This window comes from Hyperolius riggenbachi, chromosome 12, assembly GCF_040937935.1.
Source record: "Hyperolius riggenbachi isolate aHypRig1 chromosome 12, aHypRig1.pri, whole genome shotgun sequence".
Taxonomy (NCBI): domain Eukaryota; kingdom Metazoa; phylum Chordata; class Amphibia; order Anura; family Hyperoliidae; genus Hyperolius; species Hyperolius riggenbachi.
Genome location: NC_090657.1, coordinates 27,473,661 through 27,498,687, shown reverse-complemented (window position 1 = coordinate 27,498,687; position 25,027 = coordinate 27,473,661). Strand labels below are relative to the sequence as shown.

The 25,027-nt window shown below is 44.6% G+C and overlaps 1 protein-coding gene across 2 annotated transcripts in view; it reads right to left on the bottom strand.

Moving 5' to 3' along the window:
• The window catches only part of FMNL1 (formin like 1), a 153,526-nt gene that overhangs the window by 57,200 nt on the left and 71,299 nt on the right, over positions 1-25,027 (bottom strand). For both annotated transcript variants that reach the window (XM_068261861.1, XM_068261862.1), the window contains 8 exons: positions 19,581-19,730; positions 19,394-19,495; positions 18,457-18,679; positions 15,941-16,453; positions 12,106-12,230; positions 11,825-12,027; positions 4,668-4,902; positions 2,101-2,169 (listed from right to left, as the gene is read on the bottom strand). In XM_068261861.1, coding sequence (XP_068117962.1) covers positions 2,101-2,169; positions 4,668-4,902; positions 11,825-12,027; positions 12,106-12,230; positions 15,941-16,453; positions 18,457-18,679; positions 19,394-19,495; positions 19,581-19,730 — 1,620 coding nt within the window. The remainder of the gene's footprint in view (positions 1-2,100; positions 2,170-4,667; positions 4,903-11,824; positions 12,028-12,105; positions 12,231-15,940; positions 16,454-18,456; positions 18,680-19,393; positions 19,496-19,580; positions 19,731-25,027) is intronic.

The window sequence follows — 25,027 nt, the reverse complement described above, 5'->3', positions numbered from 1 at the left end:
GACACTGTCCGCTTGAAGACTGTTTATAGTCTATAATATATGTAGGTTCATTGTTAGCCTTGTATGGCTGAGGGGTGCATAATCTGCTTTTGGAACTGTACCTACACCTTGAACTGTGTCTTATTAAGATTGTCCTATCTGAAAAGCAATAATTTGCAATTGAACTGAGGAGGATGCCTGGTGAGCAGTGCAATCGCACCTACATATATTATAGACTATAAACAGTCTCCAAGCGGACAGTGTCAGTATACTGAGTCAGCTTTACAGTGTGGCAGATTAAGAATCACAGAGGATGTATATTGCAGCATCTGGGCTGTGGATTTAAAGCATTCACTTAACCAAGTCAGATTTGCATTGTGGAGTATCCACTAAGTCTGTCAACAAATTTTGAGTATGATTGCTTTGCTGCTGACTTAGTGGATACTCCACAATGCAAATCTGACTTGGTTAAGTGAATGCTTTAAATCCACAGCCCAGATGCTGCAATATACATCCTCTGTGATTCTTAATCTGCCACACTGTAAAGCTGACTCAGTATACTGACACTGTCCGCTTGAAGACTGTTTATAGTCTATAATATATGTAGGTGCGATTGCACTGCTCACCAGGCATCCTCCTCAGTTCAATTGCAAATTATTGCTTTTCAGATAGGACAATCTTAATAAGACACAGTTCAAGGTGTAGGTACAGTTCCAAAAGCAGATTATGCACCCCTCAGCCATACAAGGCTAACAATGAACCTACATATATTATAGACTATAAACAGTCTTCAAGCGGACAGTGTCAGTATACTGAGTCAGCTTTACAGAGTATGATTGCTTTGCTGCTATGTGTGGTTCAGTGTGTATAGTCAGCTGACATCTAGCTATACACGGCCGTGTATTTTAGGGGGGGATAAGGGAGTTTTATGTGACCGCATTTTGATTCAATAAACTTTTGTGATATTTGCTAGTAGACGCTCTCCATTGTTTTTTCTATCCTTTAGTTTCGACAAAGAGACAAATTTATCAAATTTACCGCCGCTGTCCCCAAAGTACAAATGAATGTGCCCCCCATGTGCATTTATACGTTATCTGTCCTGTAGCAGTCTCTGCTCAGTGTTCGTGACCTCCGGGCATCTCTCCGTACACGCTACTGGCACATTACGTCTGACGTCAGACGCTAGGCGCCAGTAGCGTGTACAGAGAGCCGCCCGGAGGTTACGGGACATCCTGTGGAGGCTGCTACAGGACAGGTAACGTATCAATGCACATAGGGGGCACATTTACATATTGCAGCGGGGCTTTAGTCATCTCGTCGCTTGTTCCAAAATCGGCCGCCGTACCGCCGCACACCTGACCAACCAACTTCTTCACGACATCTTGCGGCATGCGCAATCGACCATGCGACCAATTTACGTCCCGAAATTGGTCACTTTGCCGATCGGGAATGCACTTGGCAGCACCAATTTTCACCCAGTTCGATTATAATAATCGAATTGGATGGTCAATTGGCTGCCAAGTCGCCTTATGTATGGCCACCTTAAATCTGCCAGAAAATCTTACAGTGTGTACCTAGCATAACAGTTCAGGTGTCGGAGGACATTGGGCTGATTAACATACAGATCGCTTTCTAATTAGATTTGATCAGAGAGAGATCAGAGGGAGATTTGTCTCTAGGTTAAATCTTCCCATCATCGTTAAGGTGCGTACACACGCACTATTGTAACAAACGACGGGTCCGTCAGACCCTCACGCTGGGCGGACGTTCTGCCGACAGTGGACGTGTGTACAGTCTGTCGGCAGAGAGTCTGTCGGTCAGTGGATCTGTCAAAAACAATCTTATCAGTCTGCCGACAGACTGTACACACATCCTACTGTCGGCAGAACGTCTGTCCAGCGGGAGGGTCTGACGGACCTGTCGTTTGTTACAATAGTCCGTGTGTTCGCACCTTTAGACGTATGGCTACTTTTATACCGACAGATTTGGTACAGACTGAGAAATGATGATGAGCATCAAGAGGTCCCAAATCCTTCCCTACCTGGAGTCTGCAGCAAAGACAAATGACTCCATCACACACTGATAAATGATACCCATAAAACACAGACAACAGTTACTCACCTCCAGGATTCCTTTCACTTTCTCAGAGGATTTGATTGACATGGATGCAGCGATCAGGGCATTGAGTTGCTTGAAAAAAGAAAAGGAAGATTACCAGAGAAGTTAATTTGTCTAACTTAAAGGGGCACTACAGCGACAAACTGTAAAATTTTAAATATGTGCAAACATATACTAATAAGAAGTACATATTTTCCAGAGTAAAACGAATCATACATTACTTTTCTCCTATGTTGCTGTCACTTACAGTAGGTAGTTGAAATATGACAGAAGTGACAGGCTTTGGACTAGTCCATCTCTTTATAGGGGACTCTCATGGATATATTTATTTTTAAAAGCACTTAGTGAATGGCAGTTGCTGTGTCCAACTACCAAAAAACTGTGACAGCAACATAAGAGAAAATAATTTATGGCTTATTTTACTCTGGAAAAAATGTACTTCTTATTTGTATATGTTTGCACATATTTTAAATGTTAAAATTTTTCGCCATAGTGTCCCTTTAATTTACCAGAATGGAAGCTGAATCTACCATCAACCCCACAAAGTATTGAAAATGTACCATTACAGATGCTAAAAAAAAATGTGGGAGTAGGGGCTTGGCTGGAGGAGAGGGGCATTCACTGGATTGGGTTAACATATCCTTATTGTATAATTCTTACTGCATAACATCTTTGAAAGGTTATTGAAAATCAGATATGCAAAATGACACAATGTTACTATGGTACTTAACCACTTGAGGACCCACCCTTTACCCCCCCTTAAGGACCAGCGCAGTATTCTGTGATCTGTGCTGGGTGGGCTCTGCAGCCCCCAGCACAGATCAGGCAGCACGCAGAGCGATCAGATCGCCCCCCTTTTTTCCCCCCTATGGGGATGGTGTGCAGGGGGGGTCTGATCGCTCCTCTTGGCTGGCATGTTGCGGGGGGGGGCACCTCAAAGCCCCCCTCCGCGGCGAAATTCCCCCCCTCCCTCTCCTACCTGTCATCCCCGGTGATCGGGGCTGCACAGGACGCTATCCGTCCTGTGCAGCCAGTGACAGGACGTCCCCTGTCACATGGCGGCGATCCCCGGCCGCAGCAGCGCCGTACAATGTAAACAAAGCGGATTATTTCCGCTTGTGTTTACATTTAGCCTGCGAGCCGCCATCGGCGGCCCGCAGGCTATTCACGGAGCCCCCCGCCGTGAATTGACAGGAAGCAGCCGCTCGCGCGAGCGGCTGCTTCCTGATTAATTAGCCTGCAGCTGGCGACGCAATACTGCGTCGCTGGTCCTGCAGCTACCACTTTGCCGACGCGCGTTATGAGTGCGCGGTCGGCAAGTGGTTAAAGTGGTATGAAACTCTGCATTTTCGTGGCTCTAAAATATGATTTACAGCGTAAAACCCACTACCAGAAAATAAAATTGGCAGCAGAACAGCATTCAAACAGTTAAACACAGCACTTTCTTCAGTGGGAAGCTTATGTCAGAATCGGAATCTGAAGCTGAGGAAGTGATTACATTATCTTGTTTATGTTTCCTTATCATCCACAATTAGTAAACATTCCTGGCAGTGGTTCAGCTTGCACGGTTAGCAGAATGTGAAAAAGAAGAGAAATCTAACTAGATATAATATATAAATACAGCAGCTATGCAAGGCAGTTTTTAGTGCAGATAAACTGTACTTTGGGAACTTGTAATTTGTAAACGAACGGTAATATTAGTATTATTAATATTGTACTTTTATTAAATGTTATGTCATTGTTTAATCCCACTTTAACCCTAATCTCCATCAAGTGTAGCGAACATTAGACTGCCTAAAGAGGAACTTTAATCCAAGATTGTACTTCATCCCAATCACTAGCCGATACCCCATTTCCCACGAGAAATGTTTACCTTTTCTCTAATAGTGCATCAGGGTTCTGTATGGCTGATATTGTGCTGAAACCCCTCCCACAGTGTGATGTCAGGGCCATGGCGCTGACAATTTTCTGTCTGTGAACCTCGCTGCATTGTGGGAAATAACGGCTGTTGTCAACTGCCAAGCAAGTAGTGTATAACAAATGGGACCACCATGACTGCGCTAACCCATAATTGTGTCCATCAGGGAGGGTCAGTTCAGCATAAAGCAAAAGCTTCATAAATTTGGATCCAATTTGCATTAACAGAGTTCTTAGAGTCTTATTGACCATTGCTAGTGGCCACAGAAACACCTGCCCTGGGGAGATGGGAGCCCGGGTCCCCAACAGCCCGGGTCCCCATGCGGCTTCAGGGCCTTCTCCTCCAGCCAATGCCTCTGTGTTTCAGTGAATAAATATTGGATGAAAGAAGCGGTTTGTGCTTTCCTGGATTTATTTAACGGTAAAGTCATAATCTCAGGCCCAAATGATTGTCCGCTATGCTGGTCTTAAATTCATTGTTGATGCTGGGAACCATATAGATGTGCACCTAACATACCAAATCTGCCATTAAAAATTGTTATTCTTTTTACTACACAGTTTCCTGATGTAAAGGGTGGATTGGCCTGGAATTTCAGACAAAGTAAAGGAAAGCTGAAGGTTAATAGCCAGACTACACATAAAAGAATCAGTACCGGTGTAAGACGTGCCATGGTGTCAGGGAAGCTGGAAATGAAGATCATGGTGTTGACTCGCTCAGCCAGCCTGGGAATGGAACAGAGGTGGACCATGAACCGATCTTCAGCCCCAAGCTGGTCCAGAGGCTTCTCATCCCGCAGGTAACGGGAGATCTGCTGCCTCTCCCAGTCTGTGGGCAGAAACCTTGACAAGAGCTCCAGGAAATCCACATTCAGAGCCTGCATATCGTACCTGTAATAGATAAACATAAGTGAGTGTTACGTGGTCTACCAAGAACATCTCAGTGTTCAGCTAGTGTTTCTCTGGTGCACCTGAGGTTTACCCTAACCATATTAATTAGGGGGCTGTTTATACTGTCCAGAAAACACTAGAATGTTGCTAAAACCTCATATGCTACACAGGTTATCCCATAGCTCCCAACTGTCTCTCTTTTGGAGGGAAAGTCCCTCTTTTAGAGCCCTGTCCCTCTTTCCTCCTCATTTGTTCCTCTTTCAGGACTTTGTCCTTCTTTCTATGTAAATATATATATTTCTCTACTAAAAAATGTGTTTAATTGGCTCTAAACTTTATTCCCATCTTTTAAATTGATATATTTCTTATTTTCTAATGTTAATATGAAAGGGAAATGAACCAGGATATAAAGGACCAATGTGGTTTGAATTATAAAACAACATATTTTTCTTATGTAATCTTAAATGGTATGCGTGACTAGGGGTGTGGCAGGGGTGTGGTTAGGGGTGTGGCAGAGGTGGGGCTTAAGTGTCCCTCTTTCTCATCTCAAAAAGTTGGGAGGTATGGTTATGCATTAATCAGTATATCCACTGAGGTCAGCAGTAAAACTAGAGTAACAGAGGCGCCAACAAGGATAAAATAATTAAAATCCACTTAAAAGGAGAGACACAGGTGCACTCACCTCCCTCAGGTACAAATAAGACCAGCCAATAAGCCGTTATAAAGTAACAGTACTATTTATTGGGGACTCTCCAGGTATGCAATGCGTTTCACGGGCCAATATCCCGCTTCATCAGGCAATTAAGTTTGGAGAAACACAACAATTGGTCAAGCTCTGGGTCAAGCGCCTCTGTGGCCACTGAGGTCAGATTGAGAAGGTTTTTCACAGTGCTGCTAGCCAGGACTGCAGTTACCCTACTCTGTACTGTGTAAGCTCCCTAATAAAACTAAAAAAAACTAAAACTAGCAGCAGCAATCAAATAGCACCAAAAGAAAGCTTTATTTGTTAGAAGACAAAGAGGTAAAATCCATTTGGGTGCTAAGTTGTATGACCGAGCAATAAACTGTTAAAGTTGTGAAGTGCCGAACTTTAAAAAATGGCCTGGTCACTAAGGGGGTATAAACCTCTGGGGCTCAAGAGGTTAATAACTAGGCTTTTACTTGTTTTATTTTGCTGCCTGAAAGAGTTAATTTCTAGGCATGAAAGTGACAGCTTCTGTCTTGTCAGTACCTTGTCGGGAATATAGTAACCATCACTGAAAAGCAAATTACAGCCATAATAGTTTTCCTGGCAGGATAAAACTTCTGAGGGCAGGGAGAAATAAAATGCATGAACTATTGACCTTTTTCTAACTCTGGGACACTTAATAGGCTGCCACTGATTAGAGACAGTCAAACATTCAAACTACTTTGTAGATGTTTAATATAAAATAAAACCATGGGATACTTAAAAAACAAAGTCATTTTTAGGAGTAGGAGGATAAATATAATTGTTTATCTCATCAGTTTATTTTCCCCTCGGGTTCACTGAAAGAAAAAAAAGAGTAAGCTTTTGGCTAATAAGTCTTCTGCAGACTCGGCAAGGCACTGCTCAGAACCAAGGGACAGGGAGGTCTTTTTTTTTTTTTTTTCCAGAAATCGCACACTAAACTTTACTACTCTTCAATTACCTTTACACTGGCTAGTAAGTTTTACTTATCAAAAATACAATTATAATGTATAATAAGCATATACTAATGCAGTGCTGGCCTGTGTTTATTTTGATGAAGGAAATGCTAGGTTTACATCTATTGGCAGGGCCGGTACTCGAAGCAGGTTGTTTTGGTCCCCGATGCTCAGTGCAGAGCGCCGAAGTTGGGTGCTGTCATAGCACTAGGGCTATGCTGTGCGCCCCGCGCAAGAGTAATTCGGGGATCTGGAATTCGCCAGACCCCGAATTACATCTCCCTACGAGTTGCTACAGATACGCGGGGGAAAAGTATTTAACGCCGCCAGGGATTTGAACGGCAGCAGGATGAGCCGCCACCCACTCACCGTCGGCACGATAACATGTCAGCCTGGTTCTACCAAGAAGCAGCGTGAAACACATGCTTCAGGGTGGCAACAATTAGACGGCAGCAAAAGGCGGTTCCCTCCTTCCAAAATGTCCCCCTCCTTGCACTCCCTCCCATTTCCACAACCTCCCCGGGTGACATAGAGACGCGATATAGCTTTGATGCAGCACCGCGTCATTCACCCACTCCCAGCATTCCAGTGATGGGATCTCCAGCTGCTTGTCCACCATCCTGTATCCATGGCTACAGCGGTGCCTCATGGGACCTGTAAGTATGTGCTGCCTGGTCACATAAGGCGCTGCTGTAGTCAGAGAGGAAGCACGACGTGTAACTGTTGATCCCATCGCTAAACCACTGAGAGCAGGTGAGTGCCACTGTGGCGGTGCAGCACATACCCAGCATCCTTGGGACAAGAGTGGGACAGCAGAGAGGAGAAGCGGTCTTGAAGGTAGCAGAGGTGCCAGTGCCTGCATTGCACAGCCCAATGTGTCTCTCCTCTTCGGTCCAGCCTTGGCCATGATTTCCAGACAGAACGGGTAGGAAGGAGCTACTGCAATAAAATCTTAAGATCACCGCTGGAAAGGAGTCATGACTAGAGATGGCCAGAACGGTTCGCCTGCGAATAGTTCCAGGTGAACTTTAGGTGGTTCGCGTTCGCTGGCGAAGGTGAACTTTTGCAGAAGTTCGATTCGCCCCCATAATGCTCCATTGAGCACAACTTTGACCCTCTACATCACAGTCAGCAGGCACATTGTCGCCAATTAGACTAAACTCACTCCTTAAGCACCACCCCCCCTTATAAAAGGCAAGGTTCTCCTGCCGTTTTACTCACTCGTCTACCTACAGTAATTAGTTAAGGGACAGCTGCTGACCGACTCTGCTAGGGAAAGCTTAGTTAGGCTCTTGTAGGCTTGTTCCTAGCTGATTGTTATTCCTTACATTCCTCCCTCCTCCCAGAGGTCTGGTCAGGGAATTGTAGAATTTCAAAAGCCAGCTTACATACCTTGGCCGGGAATTGAACCCAGGTCTGAGTGTTTGGTAGGTAGCTCTCTTTACCACTATACCACCACCAACACTACATGCTGAAGCCAGCCTAGCATGTACCATTATGATATATCCAAGAGAAAAATGAACTTGCTTAAGGATTTGTAGTATGTCAAAAGCCAACTCACATTGGCCAGGAATAGAACTCAGGCCTACCACTCTGTAGTCTGCTATCCTAACCATTATCCTAACCATTATACCACCAACACAACACACTATAATGCTACATGCTGAAGCTAGCCTAGCATGTACCATTGCAATATATCCAAGAGAAAAATGAGCTTGCTTAGTGAAATGTAGGATTTCAAAAGCCAGCTTACATGGCTGGGAATCGAACCCAGGTCTAGTGCTCGGTAGGCTGCTATTCTAACCATTATATCACCAACACAACACACTACAATGCTACATGCTGAAGCCAGTCTAGCATGTACCATTGTGATATATCCAAGATAAAAATTAGCTTGCTTGAGGATTAGTAGTATGTCACATTGGCCAGGATCAGAACCCAGGCCTACCGCTCTGTAGGCTGCTATCCTAACCATTATACAACTCGCAGGATTTCAAAAGCCCATTGAAAGTTTGCGCGAACCGAACCTTCTGCGAAAGTTCGCAAACCGAAAATCGGAGGTTCGGGCCAGCTCTAGTTATGACATCATGTAGCTCAGGGGCACTAAATGAATTAAGTGGTACGGTTTTATTTGGGGGATGTTGCCTAATATTTTTGTAGGGGGTAAACACTGCTTAGTTATGTTGTCTTGTTGGGGGGGAAACGCTACCTAGTGGTAGGGTTTGGGGGGTGACTACTATGTGATTTATGGGTGGAAATGCTGCCTATTGTGTAATTTTGAGGGATGTGTGAAACACTACTGAATGGAGGTTAACGCTGCCTAATTATATGTATTTGTGAGGGGAAATTCTGCCTAATTATGTATACTTTTGGAAGGGGGAAACATTACAAGACTGACTGCACTTCGATTCCATGTGGGGTAACTGTTGCATTTTTCCCTGTGTGGTAATTGTTACAATTTCCCCTGTGGGGTAATTCTTAAATTTCATTTTTGGGGTGATTTCTGTAATCCCTGTGTGGGGTGATTGCGGCATTTAATTTTAGGGGCGGTTGCCGCATTTCATGAGTGGGGTGTTTGTCACATTTTATATGTGGGGTGACTGACGCATTTCTTTTATGGGGTCATTCTCTTCTGTAGCATGCAAGGTATGAGATTTTTAGTCCACTTTATATCCCAAACACTGAAACCCGGTCTTTGCAATAGCCAGCCTTTGACCTGAGCGACCCTATCGGTCGCTCAGGGCGGCAGCTTCCAAGGGGGCACCTAGAGCTGGCTATCTAACTGAGGGAGGGCACCTACTCCTGGCTACCTATACTGAGGGTACCAACACCTGGCTACCTATACTGGAGGCACTGACGTCTGGCTACCTATGGGGGAAGAACTACACCTGACTTCCTATACTGGGGGCACCTATGCTTGGCTACCTATACTGAGAGCACCTACACATGAGATCCTATACTGGGGGCACCTATACGTGCCTACCTACCTATACTAAGTCTGAGGGGGGTTTTTTTGGGGGGGGGCGCACTGCGGCTTTAACACATGGTGAAAATTGTTGTCGGTGCTGTGCTATCAATCCAAATGAATTGGGGGGGGGGGGGGGGTTAACTGTCCCACTGATTGTTTTTATTAATATTCCTGAACGTTTTTTAAGTGTATTCAAGATTAGAGTTGGGCCGAACGGTTCGCCTGCGAACGGTTCCATGCGCACTTCAGTGGTTCGCGTTCGCGTCCCACAGGCGAACCTTTGCGGAAGTTCGGTTCGCCCCATAATGCACATGGAGGGTCAACTTTGACCCTCTACATCACAGTCAGCAGGCCCAGTGTAGCCAATTAGGCTACACTAGCCCCTGGAGCCCCACCCCCCCTTATATAAGGCAGGCAGCGGCGGCCATTACGGTCACTCGTGTGCTGCATGCGTTAGTGAGAGTAGGGCGAGCTGCTGCAGACTGTCTCTCAGGGAAAGATTAGTTAGGCTTAACTTGTTCCTGTCTGGCTGCATACCTGTTCTGTGAACCCACCACTGCATACCTGTGCTGTGAACCCACCACTGCATACCTGTGCTGTGAACCCACCACTGCATACCTGTGCTGTGAACCCACCACTGCATACCTGTGCTGTGAACCCACCACTGCATACCTGTGCTGTGAACCCACCACTGCATACCTGTGCTGTGAACCCACCACTGCATACCTGTTCAGTGAACCTGCCACTGCATACCTGTTGTGTTCAGTGAACCTGCCACTGCATACCTGTTGTGTTCAGTGAACCTGCCACTGCATACCTGTTGTGTTCAGTGAACCTGCCACTGCATACCTGTTCTGTGAACCCGCCACTGTATACCTGTTCTGTTTAGTGAACCCGCCACTGTATACCTGTTCTGTTTAGTGAACCCGCCACTGCATACCTGTTCTGTTCAGTGGACCCGCCACTGTATACCTGTTCAGTGAACCCGCCACTGCATACCTGTTGTGTTCAGTGAACCTGCCACTGCATACCTGTTCTGTGAACCCGCCACTGTATACCTGTTCTGTTTAGTGAACCCGCCACTGTATACCTGTTCTGTTTAGTGAACCCGCCACTGCATACCTGTTCTGTTCAGTGGACCCGCCACTGTATACCTGTTCAGTGAACCCGCCACTGCATACCTGTTGTGTTCAGTGAACCTGCCACTGCATACCTGTTCTGTGAACCCGCCACTGTATACCTGTTCTGTTTAGTGAACCCGCCACTGTATACCTGTTCTGTTCAGTGGACCCGCCACTGTATACCTGTTCAGTGAACCCGCCACTGCATACCTGTTGTGTTCAGTGAACCTGCCACTGCATACCTGTTGTGTTCAGTGAACCTGCCACTGCATACCTGTTCTGTGAACCCGCCACTGTATACCTGTTCTGTTTAGTGAACCCGCCACTGTATACCTGTTCTGTTTAGTGAACCCGCCACTGCATACCTGTTCTGTTCAGTGGACCCGCCACTGTATACCTGTTCAGTGAACCCGCCACTGCATACCTGGACAGTCACTGTTCTGTCATTCAGCTACATCAGCCAGGCGACCATATGGGCTGTAAAGCCACCAAAACCTGCACTCTCGCCATGGTGCGCACCAGTCCAGCACGGCCGTCACTACACAAACAGCTGTTTGCGCTGCGTTACACGGTGAGTTTGGTGTGTCAGTGTGAAGCAGTACCTTAATTACACTACCTGATTGATGTATACACATGCAAGATGTTTGAAAGCACTTTAGGCCTGTCATTTAGCATTCAATGTGATTTCTGCCCGGGGACTTTTGGCATGTATCCCACTCCGCCATGCCCCCCTCCAGGTGTTAGACCCCTTGAAACATCTTTTCCATCACTTTTGTGGCCAGCATAATTATTTTTTTTTTCAAAGTTCGCATCCCCATTGAAGTCTATTGCGGTTCGCGAACTTTAACGCGAACCGAACCTTCCGCGGAAGTTCGCGAACCAGGTTCGCGAACCTAAAATCGGAGGTTCGGCCCAACTCTATTCAAGATAATGCACCATTTTGTGGTTATTAGTGTTTTTCTATTATACATATGGGATGTGTCACTGAGATCTGGGCATTTGGTGTGGTGTAAAGAGGATGGGGGGGGGGGGGGGGGTCTCCAGAATCAGGTTTCGCTCAGGCCGCTGTGAAACCTAAGGCCGGCCCTGGTCTTTGTGATTGCTTGGGGCAGGCTCTAGATTTCAGGCAGAAAAAAAGTCTAGAGCCTGCCCTAAATGTGTTACTTACCCTTTAATGGCTGCAGTGATAGCTTCAGGAGTCAGAGCTGCTTTCCTGAGGGTAATTGCCAGGTTCTTGGCCCGATTTGCTTCGATGAGAGAAACCTTGCTTGGCTGGCTCTGTGCAGCCTTTACTTTCATTGAGAAGGGGGTACAACTGGAACCCTGAGCCTTGGTCTTAAACTGGTTCTCAAAGTCACTCATGTCAAGTTCCTGAAGATGAAAGATAAGTAAATGAATGAAGTGATCTCTCACCTCTTTATATCAGACCACGGATTGTACTTTTCATACCTGAAGCACCTTCTCGTCATTCAGCTGTGTGAAGACTGTACCATTGATCTGTGTGGGTTTTAGAGCCACCCAGTTGAGGACCTGCATCCTGTTTTTGGTCTGGACTGGTTTCTTAATACTCATGCCTATGTGAAAAAGATCTTTGTATAAATTTATAAATACAGATTAAAAAAAAAAAACATATACATCCATGAGAGGGCTTAGTTGAGCAAAGTTTTGTGAATAGATTATTAGATTCTTTAGATATTAGAAACAAACAAGCAGGCCTATCTCCAGGCACAAATCTACAAATACTATCTAATAGCTTATCAATCTGAGTGCTCAGATTATACCTTTTTTGTTTGAATTAAAAATGTTGTATTAAATGTTTGACCACATGACCAGTATTTTTGCACCTGCAATTAAATAGTCAGTTGTTGGTTGGACTGCTGCTTCTTGGGTTGCATCATCCTACTGTTGAAGCCATAAGGGGAAATGCACAGACACAATCTCTTTGACAAGGTTGTTGCCTATAGGCTATAGCAATGATAATCTGTGGTACAAACCAGTGCCCGGGGTGCCAACCAAAAATGTGGAAGAAAAAACAAACAAACCCATGCAACTAATAGCCTACACAGATCTAGGAAAACACTTTAAGTGAGCCAGAGACAAAGCACCTTCATGTATTTTACCGTATAAATCAGTGGGAAGGGAACGTTAGAGAAAACACCCACCCTGCTCTCTGTTTCATTCTTCACTGTTTAGCTTGCTTGCTATCAGCCCTGATAAAATCCCTGACTGAGCATTCAGTCTGGCTTTGCTCAGGAATCATTATAGCGGAGTCATTATAGCAGAGCCAGAAGGGGGCAGGCTTGGGTTTAAAAAGACGTTAGAGAAGACAGACTCAGCTATAATGATTCCTGAGCAAAGCCAGATTGAATGCTCAGTCGGGAATGTGCAACATTAAACCTGACAGCTCTGTACCAATCTTAGTTACAGTAAATGTCTCCCATACAGGCACCTTGAAGCAGCTGAACATACACCCTGTACCTCCTGTGTCATCATAGCCACCTTGCAAGTTCTTGCAATGTTCTGCCTCTGTTAGGACAGTAGGTCAGGTCTGGGCAAATACATTAGTCACCCTTTAGTAAATTAAAGGGAACTTAAACCAATCTTTTTTTCCTAAATAAACATAATACTTTTTTTTTAAGTTAATCATTCACTTACTGTAGTATTTGCTCTTTTATTTTTGGTCCAGTCCTCGTTATCCCCCTATGTAGCGCCCCCTCACCATTTCTGATCGACCGGCCAGTCGATGAGCGTCCAGACCTCCCCGGGTCCAAAAGCCGATGTGTTATTTTTTTCAAATAAGCCTCTAACGAGACTTCCTGTTTATACAGGAAGTCGCGTCAGACACTAAAGGGAGAAACGTCCACGCTGGAACGCACGGAAGGTATGTACCTGCCGCTGCCCGCCGCCTGCATACACAAACTATTCAATGCTGGAGGGGAGCGCAGAGGGGAGAGCCCAAGGCGAGGGAGGGGGGGGGGGAAGTCACCCATCCCCGCCGAAGTGCAGCATGGCTTTCCCCTCATGCTGCGTCCCTTCCAGCCCCCCAAAACGGCCCCAAGCGGGCCTCCCACGGGGGCAGGGGCTGCAGGCCCTATTGTTACGCCAGTGCGTGCGGCTGACTGCAGGCGAGCGCATGGATTTCATGCGCACACGTCACCTCGCACGTCATGCGCACGTGTCACGTGTCAACATGTCAATAATGAGCATGCACACCCTGTGCAGAAGGGGAGGACGGACGCGCGCGCTAATACAAGACGCTCGTGCACTTCAAACAGTGCACAAGCAGAGGAAAAAAACTTCCCGCTCTGTCAGCCGCTCTGTAAATGAAAGCAGAGCGGCAGGAGCGCCATATAAGGGACCATTAGGAAACAGAACCATCGGCCATACTGAGTAAATAAAGGCCGAGGAGAGGATTAAGATACAAAAACAAGTTTAAAAATACATTTCATAATTACTAAGGAAATTTCTTCGATAGCATCAAAATGCTTTATGTTTCCTTTAAGTATCCTTCCAATTTACAAGAACAAAGCACCTTTTGCAGCAGAAGTGAAGAATCAGCAGATTTCCAGTCTCTAGAAAGCAATCTGGCATTCCCAGGTAACTTTGTAGTAATTAACTGACTGCACATTTATGCAGTTATATGGCTAAATGCTCGTACCCATGTTGCGTTTTTTGTGTGCCATTCCTCCGTTGACCAGTGATTTGTTTGAGTGACAAGCAATATTTTCTGTGATCTGGTGATGTGGGTACAAGTGCGCGATTAGGCCAATGATGCTTTGCGATGTGCGGCGATAATCACCGTCACGGCAGATTTGCTCTTTAAGATCCCTGATGACTCCCACGCAAAGTGCAGTGATCGTTTGAACTCTCGGTCATGCCCATCGCGCGCGGCCGCATGACGTCACCTCTTTCCGCTAGCAGAAAGATGGATCGGAGCGTTCGTCGTCAGGTGACGTCACTGAGATCCATCTTCCTGTGTCAGGTGAGTATACGGATTAGGCTTACTTGTGGAGAGAGAGTAATCTTTTAGATAATAATTACAACATATAATGCATGGCTGTTTAACCTACAGTACATGGTTGGTTCCATTGAGGTTGATTCATCAAACATCATGCACAGCGTATGGCAATACTATGTTATACTTCCTCGTGTAGATACGCTAGTAGCGTACCCGCAGCACTCCAGTAGAGTGACAGTTACTATGGTAACACGCGGGTTACCGTAGTAGCGGTCGCACTACTATAATACCGAGGGTCATGCTACTACTGTATCTCACAGTAATTACATGAGGAAGTAACGGTTATATCTTTAGATATGGTTAAAGGGGCACTATGGCGAAAAATTGTAAAATTTTAAATATGTGCAAACATATTTTAAATAAGCAGTATGTTTTTTTCAGAGTAAAATGAGCCATAAATAACTTTTCTCCTATGTTGCTGCCACTTACAGTAAGTAGTAGAAATCTGACAGAAGTGACAGGTTTTGGACTAGTCTATCTCTTCATAGGGGATTCTCAGCAAGGCTTTTATTCTTTATAAACCTATTTCCTAAAAAGGATTTAAACAATGATTCTGGCTAGCCGTCCTGCTCACTACACAGCTTGTTGGCAGTTGGACAGAGCAACTGCCATTCACTAAATGCTTTTAAAAATAAATAAATCACTGAGAATCCCCTATAAAGAAATGGACTAGTCCAAAACGCTTCTGTAAGATTTCTACTACCTACTGTAAGTGACAGCAAAATAGTACTAAAGTAATGTATGGCTTATTTTACTTTGTAAAAAATGTACTTCTTATTTGTATATGTTTGTACATACCGGTATTTAAAATTTTAAAATTTTTCGCCATAGTGCCCGTTTAAGTATGCAATTTGATGTAAACAACAACAGAAAACTGCAAGAAGAATGCCAAAGGATGCAGAGGAAGTTTTGTAGACTTCACAGATTAACAATTTAATGATCGTTTAAAGATCTGTACATGCTATTGATGATGAACGATCATCTGCCGATGTGATGTCATGTCGGTCCTTCAAAATACCTGAGCACCATTGTTGGTCATTCACTGAAGCAGTCATCTGTGCAAAAAGTTTTTAAACAATTCAAATGATGTCAGTAAAAAGAGTCTTTCATTTTGACCGATTTGTATCTTTCTGTGGGCCTTTAAGAGAAAGTTTGGTACCAAATCCAGACTGTTTATGTTATCTAAGATAGCTTACCTTTATCCCCGCCCACAACAATAGCGGAGCCTTTAAATATATGAAAAACATAATTTATCTGTGTTTGTACCTGTATTAGAGCTGGCTGATCCTAATGAAGCAAAGCCTCCAGGAGGTGGTGGAGGACCAGGAGGGCCACCAATAACACCAGGTGGTGGAGGTGGTGGAGCAGGAGGACCCCCAATAGATGGTAATGGAGGTGGTGGTGGAGGAGGAGGAGGACAACCTTCCACACCAGGAAGTGGTGGGGGTGGAGGAGGTACAGAAAGTACATTTGGAAGTGGAGGAGGTGGTGGGGGAGGAGGAACAGCGCCAGAAGTGTCTGCACTGTTTGGTCTTGAGGGTGGCTGAAATTCCATGCTATCAACTTCAACACCTGGGAGAGGAGGAGGAAGAGGAGGTGGAGCAATGACAGGTTCTACAGCAGACTCAGTAGACTTTGAGGGTTTGGTTGAGACAGTACTGGAACCTGGCCCAAGAACTGGTGGAGCTGGTGGGACAGTTTTTACTTCCAATTCCAGAGCTGATAGTAAAGGCAAGGCGGAGTTATCAGAGTGTTCTTCTAACTCATGATTCGTAGTATCTGAGGGGGAAAACATAACAATATATTAATCATTTCTGCTATCCATGTGTCAATCTTCCCAAGAGGTTTTGTTCATGCCATAAAAACTGCACTTTGGTAATAATTAATCCTCATAGTTTGCTCGTTCCAATAAATGCAATTTCTTTGCATTTCATTGAGAACAATTTAAAATAGAGCCAAATGAGAATGAATAGTACAGTCAGGAGTTTTTATTTAAGAACTTATAACAGCAAACTGCTCTCTTAAAGGGAACACAAGTTGAGAGTGGTATGGAGGCTGCCATCTTTATTTACATTATTTAAACAATACAAGTTGCCTGGCAATCCTGCTGATCCAATGTATCTAATACTTTTAGCCATAGACCCTGAACAAGCATATGCAGATCAAGTACCCTGACTCAGGTTTTAGTGGATTAGCCATATGCTAATTTTGACAGAGAAACTACATGTGCCAGAAGATCAACAGGACTGCCAGGCAACTGCCATTGTTTACAAGGTAATAAATATGGCAGCCATAATATCACTCTCACCACAGGTGTTCTTTAAACAACAAAGGAGAATAATTTCTACATAATGATACAAGACTTGGGAAGCAGGGGCGTAACAATAGACCTTGCAAGGGATGCCTCCGCAGTGGGGCAGAAGCCACAGGGGGGCCGTGGGAGGAAAAGTTTGAGAGACTGGCAACTAAGGGCATGGAGAGAAAATGTATTCTGCTATTGTAACATTGTTATATTGACTGCATGTGTCCACCACACAGATAAGGAATCATACACACTTTGGCATTTGTACACTGTCCCTGCTCCCTAGGGTTCGTAAAAAAAACATCTCTCTCACACTGCAGCAAAGTTCTGATGACTTCATATACAACGTTATAAACAAAGGAGTCACAGGTTGAAAAAAAGTCGTAGACTGGCCCTTATTCAACAATCCCTCAGAAGAGATTCTTAGATTCTTATCACACACAGGCTAGTGACCTTATGGTGTCTGATTACAGACACAGTGGAGTGGGTAAGATTGTTGTCTGACTGTCGCTGCCTCATTGAGAGCTTGTTGTCTCATACAGACTCCAAAATCCTGTAATAACAGTACCAGTCAGTGACATTCTGAATGTTTTGCCAAAGTTACAGTGAATACTATATCTTATGTTCAGCATGTCATTGTTGTCCCTCCATATAGCATGTGCTCTCATGTAGTAAAATAGTACGGCTGAGTCTGTATGTATGTACTGGGAGCAGAGCTGCAACGAGGGACTTGTCGGCTGCAAGGGGCTGGAGGAATCCTCGGGTAAGTAGATCTGGGCAGAGCAGGGACAAGGTCCTCCAGCACCCAAGGCTGAGACTCCAAAGTGCGCCCCCCCCCCCCCCCCCCATCCCTCCTATCCCAGCTGTCCCACACTGATTGCTATTAGACTAAGAGGGCCACAGGTCCCACAACCCCCCCAACACCTTAATATCTAGTTATCTGGCTTGCAGTCACTGCCATGTATCCCCTTTTCTTATTTCTTTCTGCTTCATACACAATTAGGAATGACAACTGAATGAATTGTGTGCCCCCTCCTACACTGCGCCCTGAGGCTGGAGCCTCTCCAGCCTTTGCCTCTGCCCGGCCCTGGATCTGGGGGTAGAATAGACTGCCTGACATTTCCTTTAAGTCTAAGTGTTTTAATCTGCATGAGGAAAACACATTGGTGTTTTTCCTGTTTTTTCAGTTTTCCTGTGCAGAAAGCGAGGGCGGTGGAAGCCCCATACAAAGTTTTGAAGGGGGGCCCAATGATGTCTAGTTACGCCCCTGTTGGGAAGGGAAGAGAAAGGAAGGGAAAGGAAGAGAAGGGCAGAGAATGGGGGGGGGGGGGGGATATGGAGGTGCTTTATACTCTTTTAAAATACATATACTATAATTTTACAATTACGCTGCAGTAGAGCATTGCTTAATATGAATATCTTTCTACACTACAGCACACTTCCTCAAAAGCCACAGGTGCTCTTCCAAGGCTAGTAATACCTTCAGCTATGTTGGGAGATGATATCAAGGTCAGTCTGATGGCTGATGGGGAGGCTGGTGCAACTGTCATGGTAGTCGGGAACCCCGTTTTACCACCAGCGGGAGGGGAGTCTTCTGTACTTGTGTCTCCGGCAGGCTCAACCCAGAGCACTCCTTTCTCACCGGATTTCAGCCGTGTTACAGTCTGATGGGTCTCCAGTCGGACATGTGAGGCTTGTTGCTCCTGTTGGAAGATTAAAGGAACAATCCACTTAAAAGGACAAATCATTTAAAGTGCAGAAATTTGGGCGCACCAGGCGCCGCCATAGGCCATAATGGGAATTACAACTATAGCGGCGCTCAGGCAGTCATTTTGGCACCATCAAAGGACAGTGGTTACTGGTCTAGGCAACTGTCTGTGAGACTCTTTATTCAGGCTTCTTCCCGTGCCTTAAATACTGTACTTTGTATTTCTCAGTCTGTGCCTCTCTTGAGATCTACAGATAGTACTGAAGATCTCATATGCAGAGGAAGCCATAGACACTGCTGAACAAAGAGCCTGGTTCAGCAGACTGGTTGAAGGTTCAGTCATGTGGGAGACACACAGAAGCAAAGAGACTCACCACTCACTGACTTGTGGGGTGACATTGCTTTAGATAGGCAATACTCACCCAGTGTTTGGCCAGAGCACTCTAACCAAATTTTTTAGCTGGGAACAATTGTGTGTTGGGAGTGGTGGTGGCAATTACAGACAATATTTGCTGGCCAAAGTATGACATCAATCCATACATTTCGACATGTTTAGAACCTGCTTAGGTTTCAAAAAGTTTTCAGACATAAATGTTGCCTGTAGTTGGTAGAATAAGTCACATGGGCAATAAACCTGTCCATAATGCTTACCGTAGCACACAGTGAACAGAGTACATTTTTGATAGCAACCATAGAAGCTCACACTCACCTTTAAAGCACTGAGCTCCTTACGAGTCTGGTCAAGCAGCTTCTCCAGCTCCGCCACTCTCCTCATATACTCGTTTTCTGTTTGCTGGAGTCTCTCTGTGAGCTGAGGGACAGAAGACATCACTCATCATAAGCCTCACACACATTTCTCGATCATCTGGATGATTGTTTATCTGCCAGAGACTTACATCAGCTAAATGAGATTGTAGTTCATCAACGTGTTCCAGCATCTCATGCTTGTTTTCAGTGTCTTCCAGGAGACTGTTCACATCAAAAATATTATCCAGATAGGCCTGAATCTGGACTTGCAGCCTCTCGCTCTCCGTCTTCTTTAACTCCTGGGAAATTAGGAAAGCGAGATCTCAAAGTCAGGCCCACCTCATTGTAAGCTATATCAACATTTACTAACCCAGTCATGTCATTAACTATGAACCTCATTCATTTATTCAAAAATTGCCACAATGGCCTTAATTCACCAAGCTTATCTCCCGTCTTTAATAACTCTTCTGAGTTGTTTCTACTGTTATCACCATAGTGATAACTGTAGAAACAGCTCAGAAGAGTTATTAAAGACAGGAGATAAGCTTAGTGAATTGAGGCCAATATATAGAAATGACTCACAGGCCGTGTTGTAGTGCAAGGTGATTAGAGGAACCCTTCATACACATTAACTGGATTGGACAGTCGGTAGGAATAAAACTTTAAGGCCTATACACACCATGCAATTTTCTCATCAGATTGACCAATAATTTTCAGCATGTCTGATCTGCTTCCGACTGAGAAAGGGGTCAATTTTGAGTTCAGCACTGAACAAAATTGATCTGTTTGTCGATTAGAGGCTGATAAGACTTTCTGGAAATTTATGAGTTGATCTGACAGTAATATTGCATGATGTGTATAAAGCTTCAAACACGTCAGACTGTATCAAGCTACCAGTTGTCAGACCCATTCTGACGACAGTTTGCCGGTGAGTACAGTCTGTCATCAGGCTGATAAGGCTGGTTTTGACCGGTCCGCATTGTTACCTTGACAAAGGGGACTCTCCGTGGCCCCGAAACGAATCGTTGGTTATGGAATGGATATGTGTCACGACTTTTGAATAAATGTGGATTTAATCACCCTGGAGTGTGCGGACCCTTTGGATTCCTAAGATCTATCAATGTTGTGTGGACCAAGCTGATCTACTAAAATCAAAGAACTGTTTACAGGCAGGACGATGAGATGCTGTTATTGTTATTGATGTTTTTATTTCCGGTTTGTATTTAAGGGGCAGGTTCCTTTTTTTGAATATCGAAAGATATTAGAATATACGATCTGCCTCAAATATCCTGTTTATTAGGACCTGCTGTTCTGAGGCTCAATTTGATGACATCTAATGTATGTTTTGACCCCCACTATGTTCCTTTTTGTTTCTTACATTTATTAAAGCGGAATATAACCCTGCATTTCAACTTTGCTCTAAAACATTATTTACGGTATATTATATGCAACCAGCATTTTTTTTTTACTAGACCAGCATTGAAAGGGTTACACAGAGTTTTAAAGAGCAGTTGGCTGATGGTGTAATGGTTAAGGGCTCTGCCTCTGACACAGGAGACCAGGGTTCGAATCTCGGCTCTGCCTGTTCAGTAAGCCAGCACTAATTCAGTAGGAGACCTTTGGCAAGTCTCCCTTACACTGCTACTGCCAATAGAGCGCGCCCTAGTGGCTGCTGCTCTGCTCTGGCGCTTTGAGTTCGCAAGGAGAAAAGCGCAATATAAATGTTATTTGTCTTGTCTTGTCTTGTCTAAAGTTCCTGGAGATTTCTGCAGACGCATCCGAAGCTGAAATAGATACATTTTGTTTACATAAATGTATCTAAGTGTTGAATGTTCCACACTTTGGCTGTCTTCCAGCTCAGTCAGAGAGAGTGAGTCACATTCAACACTTAGATACATTTATGTAAACAAAATGTATCTATTTCAAAATGTATCTATTTCAGCTTCCGATGCGTCTGCAGAAATCTCCAGGAACTTTAAAACTCTGTGTAACCCTTCCAATGCTGGTCTAGTAAAAAAAAAATGCTGGTTGCGTATAATATGCTGTAAATAATGTTTTAGAGCAAAGTTGAAATGCTGGGTTATATTCCGCTTTAAGGTTATACTATTTTTGGCTGATTGCTTTTATCTTTAGTCTCAACATCTTGGTCATGGTTATCAGTTTATATAACATTAAAAAAATTAAATGGAGGACGTTTATACCAAGATCGTGTAATTTGGACCATATGGTGTATCTACCTCCTCCTTTTGTGTCCAACCTGATCATGCACCTCCATTACTGTAAACCCATCCTATGCATCTGAGTGAACCTAACTTGCCTAATCTCCATGCTCCATCCAGTGACTGACTAAGCATTACCTTGTACTCATACTGTGCTGTGTGATCTCCATGCTCCATCCAGTGACTAAGCATTACCTTGTACTCATACTGTGCTGCATGATCTGATCTTTCTTGTATTCAGGTATTGTCATTTTGCTGTATGTCACCCCTAAATATTGTATGTATCCCTATTTATTGTCCAGCGCTGCGTAATATGTTGGTGCTTTATAAATACAATAAATAAATAAAATAAATAAATCTATTACTGTAACTCTTTCTACTATCTGTAATCCTATTTGATACATTCCGTATGTACCATTTTATTGCTACCTCCTAATAAAAATGATTTGAAAAAAAAACAACACCATTATTTTCCAATAGCAGAAAGGCTGTTTTTACCATTCTTTTAAAGTAGCCTATAAATGTGGGAAAACTCGTATTCACAAGAGTAATTCCAATAACAGATCTAACTAGGATGAAACTTTTAACTAAAATATTCTGGAGTTAAAGTGGATCCGAGAAAAACTTACTCATGGCATAATTGAGTTTTTTTCATATAGTTTATAGGGTATTCCTCAAGCCAAATACTTTTTTGGTTTGTTTTAATACTCTAATTTCCTATAAACTAAACAAGCCTCACCCACAGTTTCTCCAGAGTGCCTTGACACTTTCAGACAGATGTAGCAAGGGCTTATGAGAGCTCAGTCTGGGCAGGAGGAGGAGGAGGTTACTATCCAGAGATTTCAGAAGCAGAGGGGAGGAGGTGGATGGAGAGGGGAGTGAAGTTTTCACCGGCTGAGGGCTGAAGATACAGATCAGCTTGCCTGTGTGTAATGTGACAAACAGAACATGTCCGCTCTCATTGTATCATAGGAATAAATAATCATATACGAATGAAGCTGTTTGCAGCTAGATTTGCTGTATAAACTATTTAAACTTTAGATAAGATATATAGACAAGCTACTTGTTATAGTTAGTTTTTCATCTCGGATCCGCTTTAATAACTGCTTTTGCACCTCAGTGCCCATGCTTGCAATGAACCTCTAAAACGGCTAAAACATTTAGGCTTTGCTTCCGTTCAACAGTACGCAATTTCTATTCCCAACTTCACATTTCGCGCCAAAGTAACCGGCGCTTTGCTTTTCCCAGTGGCTTAGCTAGTGATCATGGGCAGGGCCGGCTCTAGACTTTTTGCTGCCTGAGGCAAACTTGTGAGGATGTGCACCCCCTTCAATTTGGAATGATCACACATCACCAGACAATTTACTCTGCTGCATTTAATGTTCTGACATGACATGCTGCAGCTCCTAGAACACTGGCTGGCTGTGAATCTGTGATAAACAAACTGCTCACCCTCAGCCACTCCATTTCTCCTTAGTCAGGACAGCAGTGCCCTCTCCTCCCTTCTGCTGTGCAGGTCATCTGAAACACTGTTGCTCTCCTGCCTTCCCCCGCCTCACTCACTGTCAGACTCCACACACAGCGCAACAAGCTGCTTTTTCCCAATGATGGCCTCTTTACCTCGCTCTCCTCTTACTTCTCCTACTACTCTGACTATATGTTGTTAGTGTAAACACAGTACAAACATGCCGCCCCTGTAATCTCTGCGCCTTATGCAAATGTTTCATCTTGCTTTATGAGAGAACCGGCTCTGATCATGGGCCCCTTCGATGTAAGCACTCTTAAGAAATGTCACCTGCCCCTACCATATGGATATATACGTTAATTGGGCAATATTTTACATTCTCATGCCAATAACACTGCACATAGTTCATGGGCACGAATGCTGGGCATACACGGCTCGTTTCTGCAGCTCCATTCTTCCGTTCGATCAATTCTGCAGTCGATTCTCTTATCTTCAGCTCGTTTTTCTTATCTTTTTTCATTCACTTCTATCACAAATCGAGCTGCGAAACGATTGAACGGGAGATTGGACCTGTCGGAAATTATCTATCATGCCATCTATCTGGCTCAAAAACGAGCCGTGTATTCTCAGCATGAGACAAAGTCAGAGGGTGGAAAAACACAAGAAGGTTAATGGTGAATACATTAAAGTACCACCTGGGTCCCCTATGCTCCAGGGCAGTGGTCCTCACATTAAGGCCCACGGGCCGAATGCGCCCCCCTGAGGCTTTTTCACTGGCCCCCAAACACCAAATGTATGACTTAGGGCCCGTTCACACTGCACGCGTTTCCAGCCGCGTTTTGGAAACGCGTGCAGGTGGCCGACACGCAGGACATCAGACATTGCATAGAGTGCAATGTCTGATGTTCACACTGCATGCGTTCCGGACCTGTGCGGTCCGGGAACGCATGCTGCATGCAGATTTTGCTGAAACGCGTGGCTGTCCCATTCACTTTTCAGTGATGGGATCAGCCACGCATACGAACGCGGACATGCGTGCGTTCGTACGCGTTGCGGTCCGCATGCGTTGCGGTCCGCGTTCTGCAGTGTGAACGGGCCCTTATAGATGTGGCCCACTGCACCTTTTAATATCGGTGGCCCACCTATAGAATAGCAGTGCTGGCACCACCCATCCACATACTGTAGAAGCCAGCAAGCAGCAAGGGAGGACTGGGACCTTTTGGCCTGGGGGGAAAACACAAATTAGAGCCCAAATTACATCACACACATGCCCCCATGTGTTATATTCCAGTAGTGGGAGAGAGATGAGAATAGCCTGAGATGGAGCAGAGAGCTTATCTGTATTACAGCCAAACCACACAGAGGCTACTTACCTATAATATCAATCTGGTCCCTGCCAATCTCTCACACAAGTCCTGAAAGCAGCCTCTTTGGAGTCTAGGGACTGTCTGCCAGCAGACGTCCTGGAGTCTAGGGACTGTTTTCAAGCAGCCCTTCTGGAGTCTAGGGATTGTCAAATACTTTTCAACCTAGACAATACCTTATGTAGCTGTACACATGCAGTCATTTTAACAATGGTGAGACACCAGACATATTTGTTCCCACAGACCCTGCACGCAAGCCTCTGCTCTGTATCATGCTGTGTATATTTACCAGCTTGCCCGCCCTCTAATTGCTCTGTAATTGGGCATTTATTTGCCTCAGCCAGCCTAGTGGTTCACATTGCCTTATACAAAAACATGAATGCACCAGGCACTGTACCAGCCCTAAATCATTAAATGAGATGCAGCCTGGGGGGAAATCTCCCCCTTCCCCCCTGGCCAGTCCTCCACTAGCAAGCAGTAATTCACTGGCTTCTAATCAGGTTCATTAGGTGACACTGCTGTCCAACTGGACGGCAGGTTGTCAACTG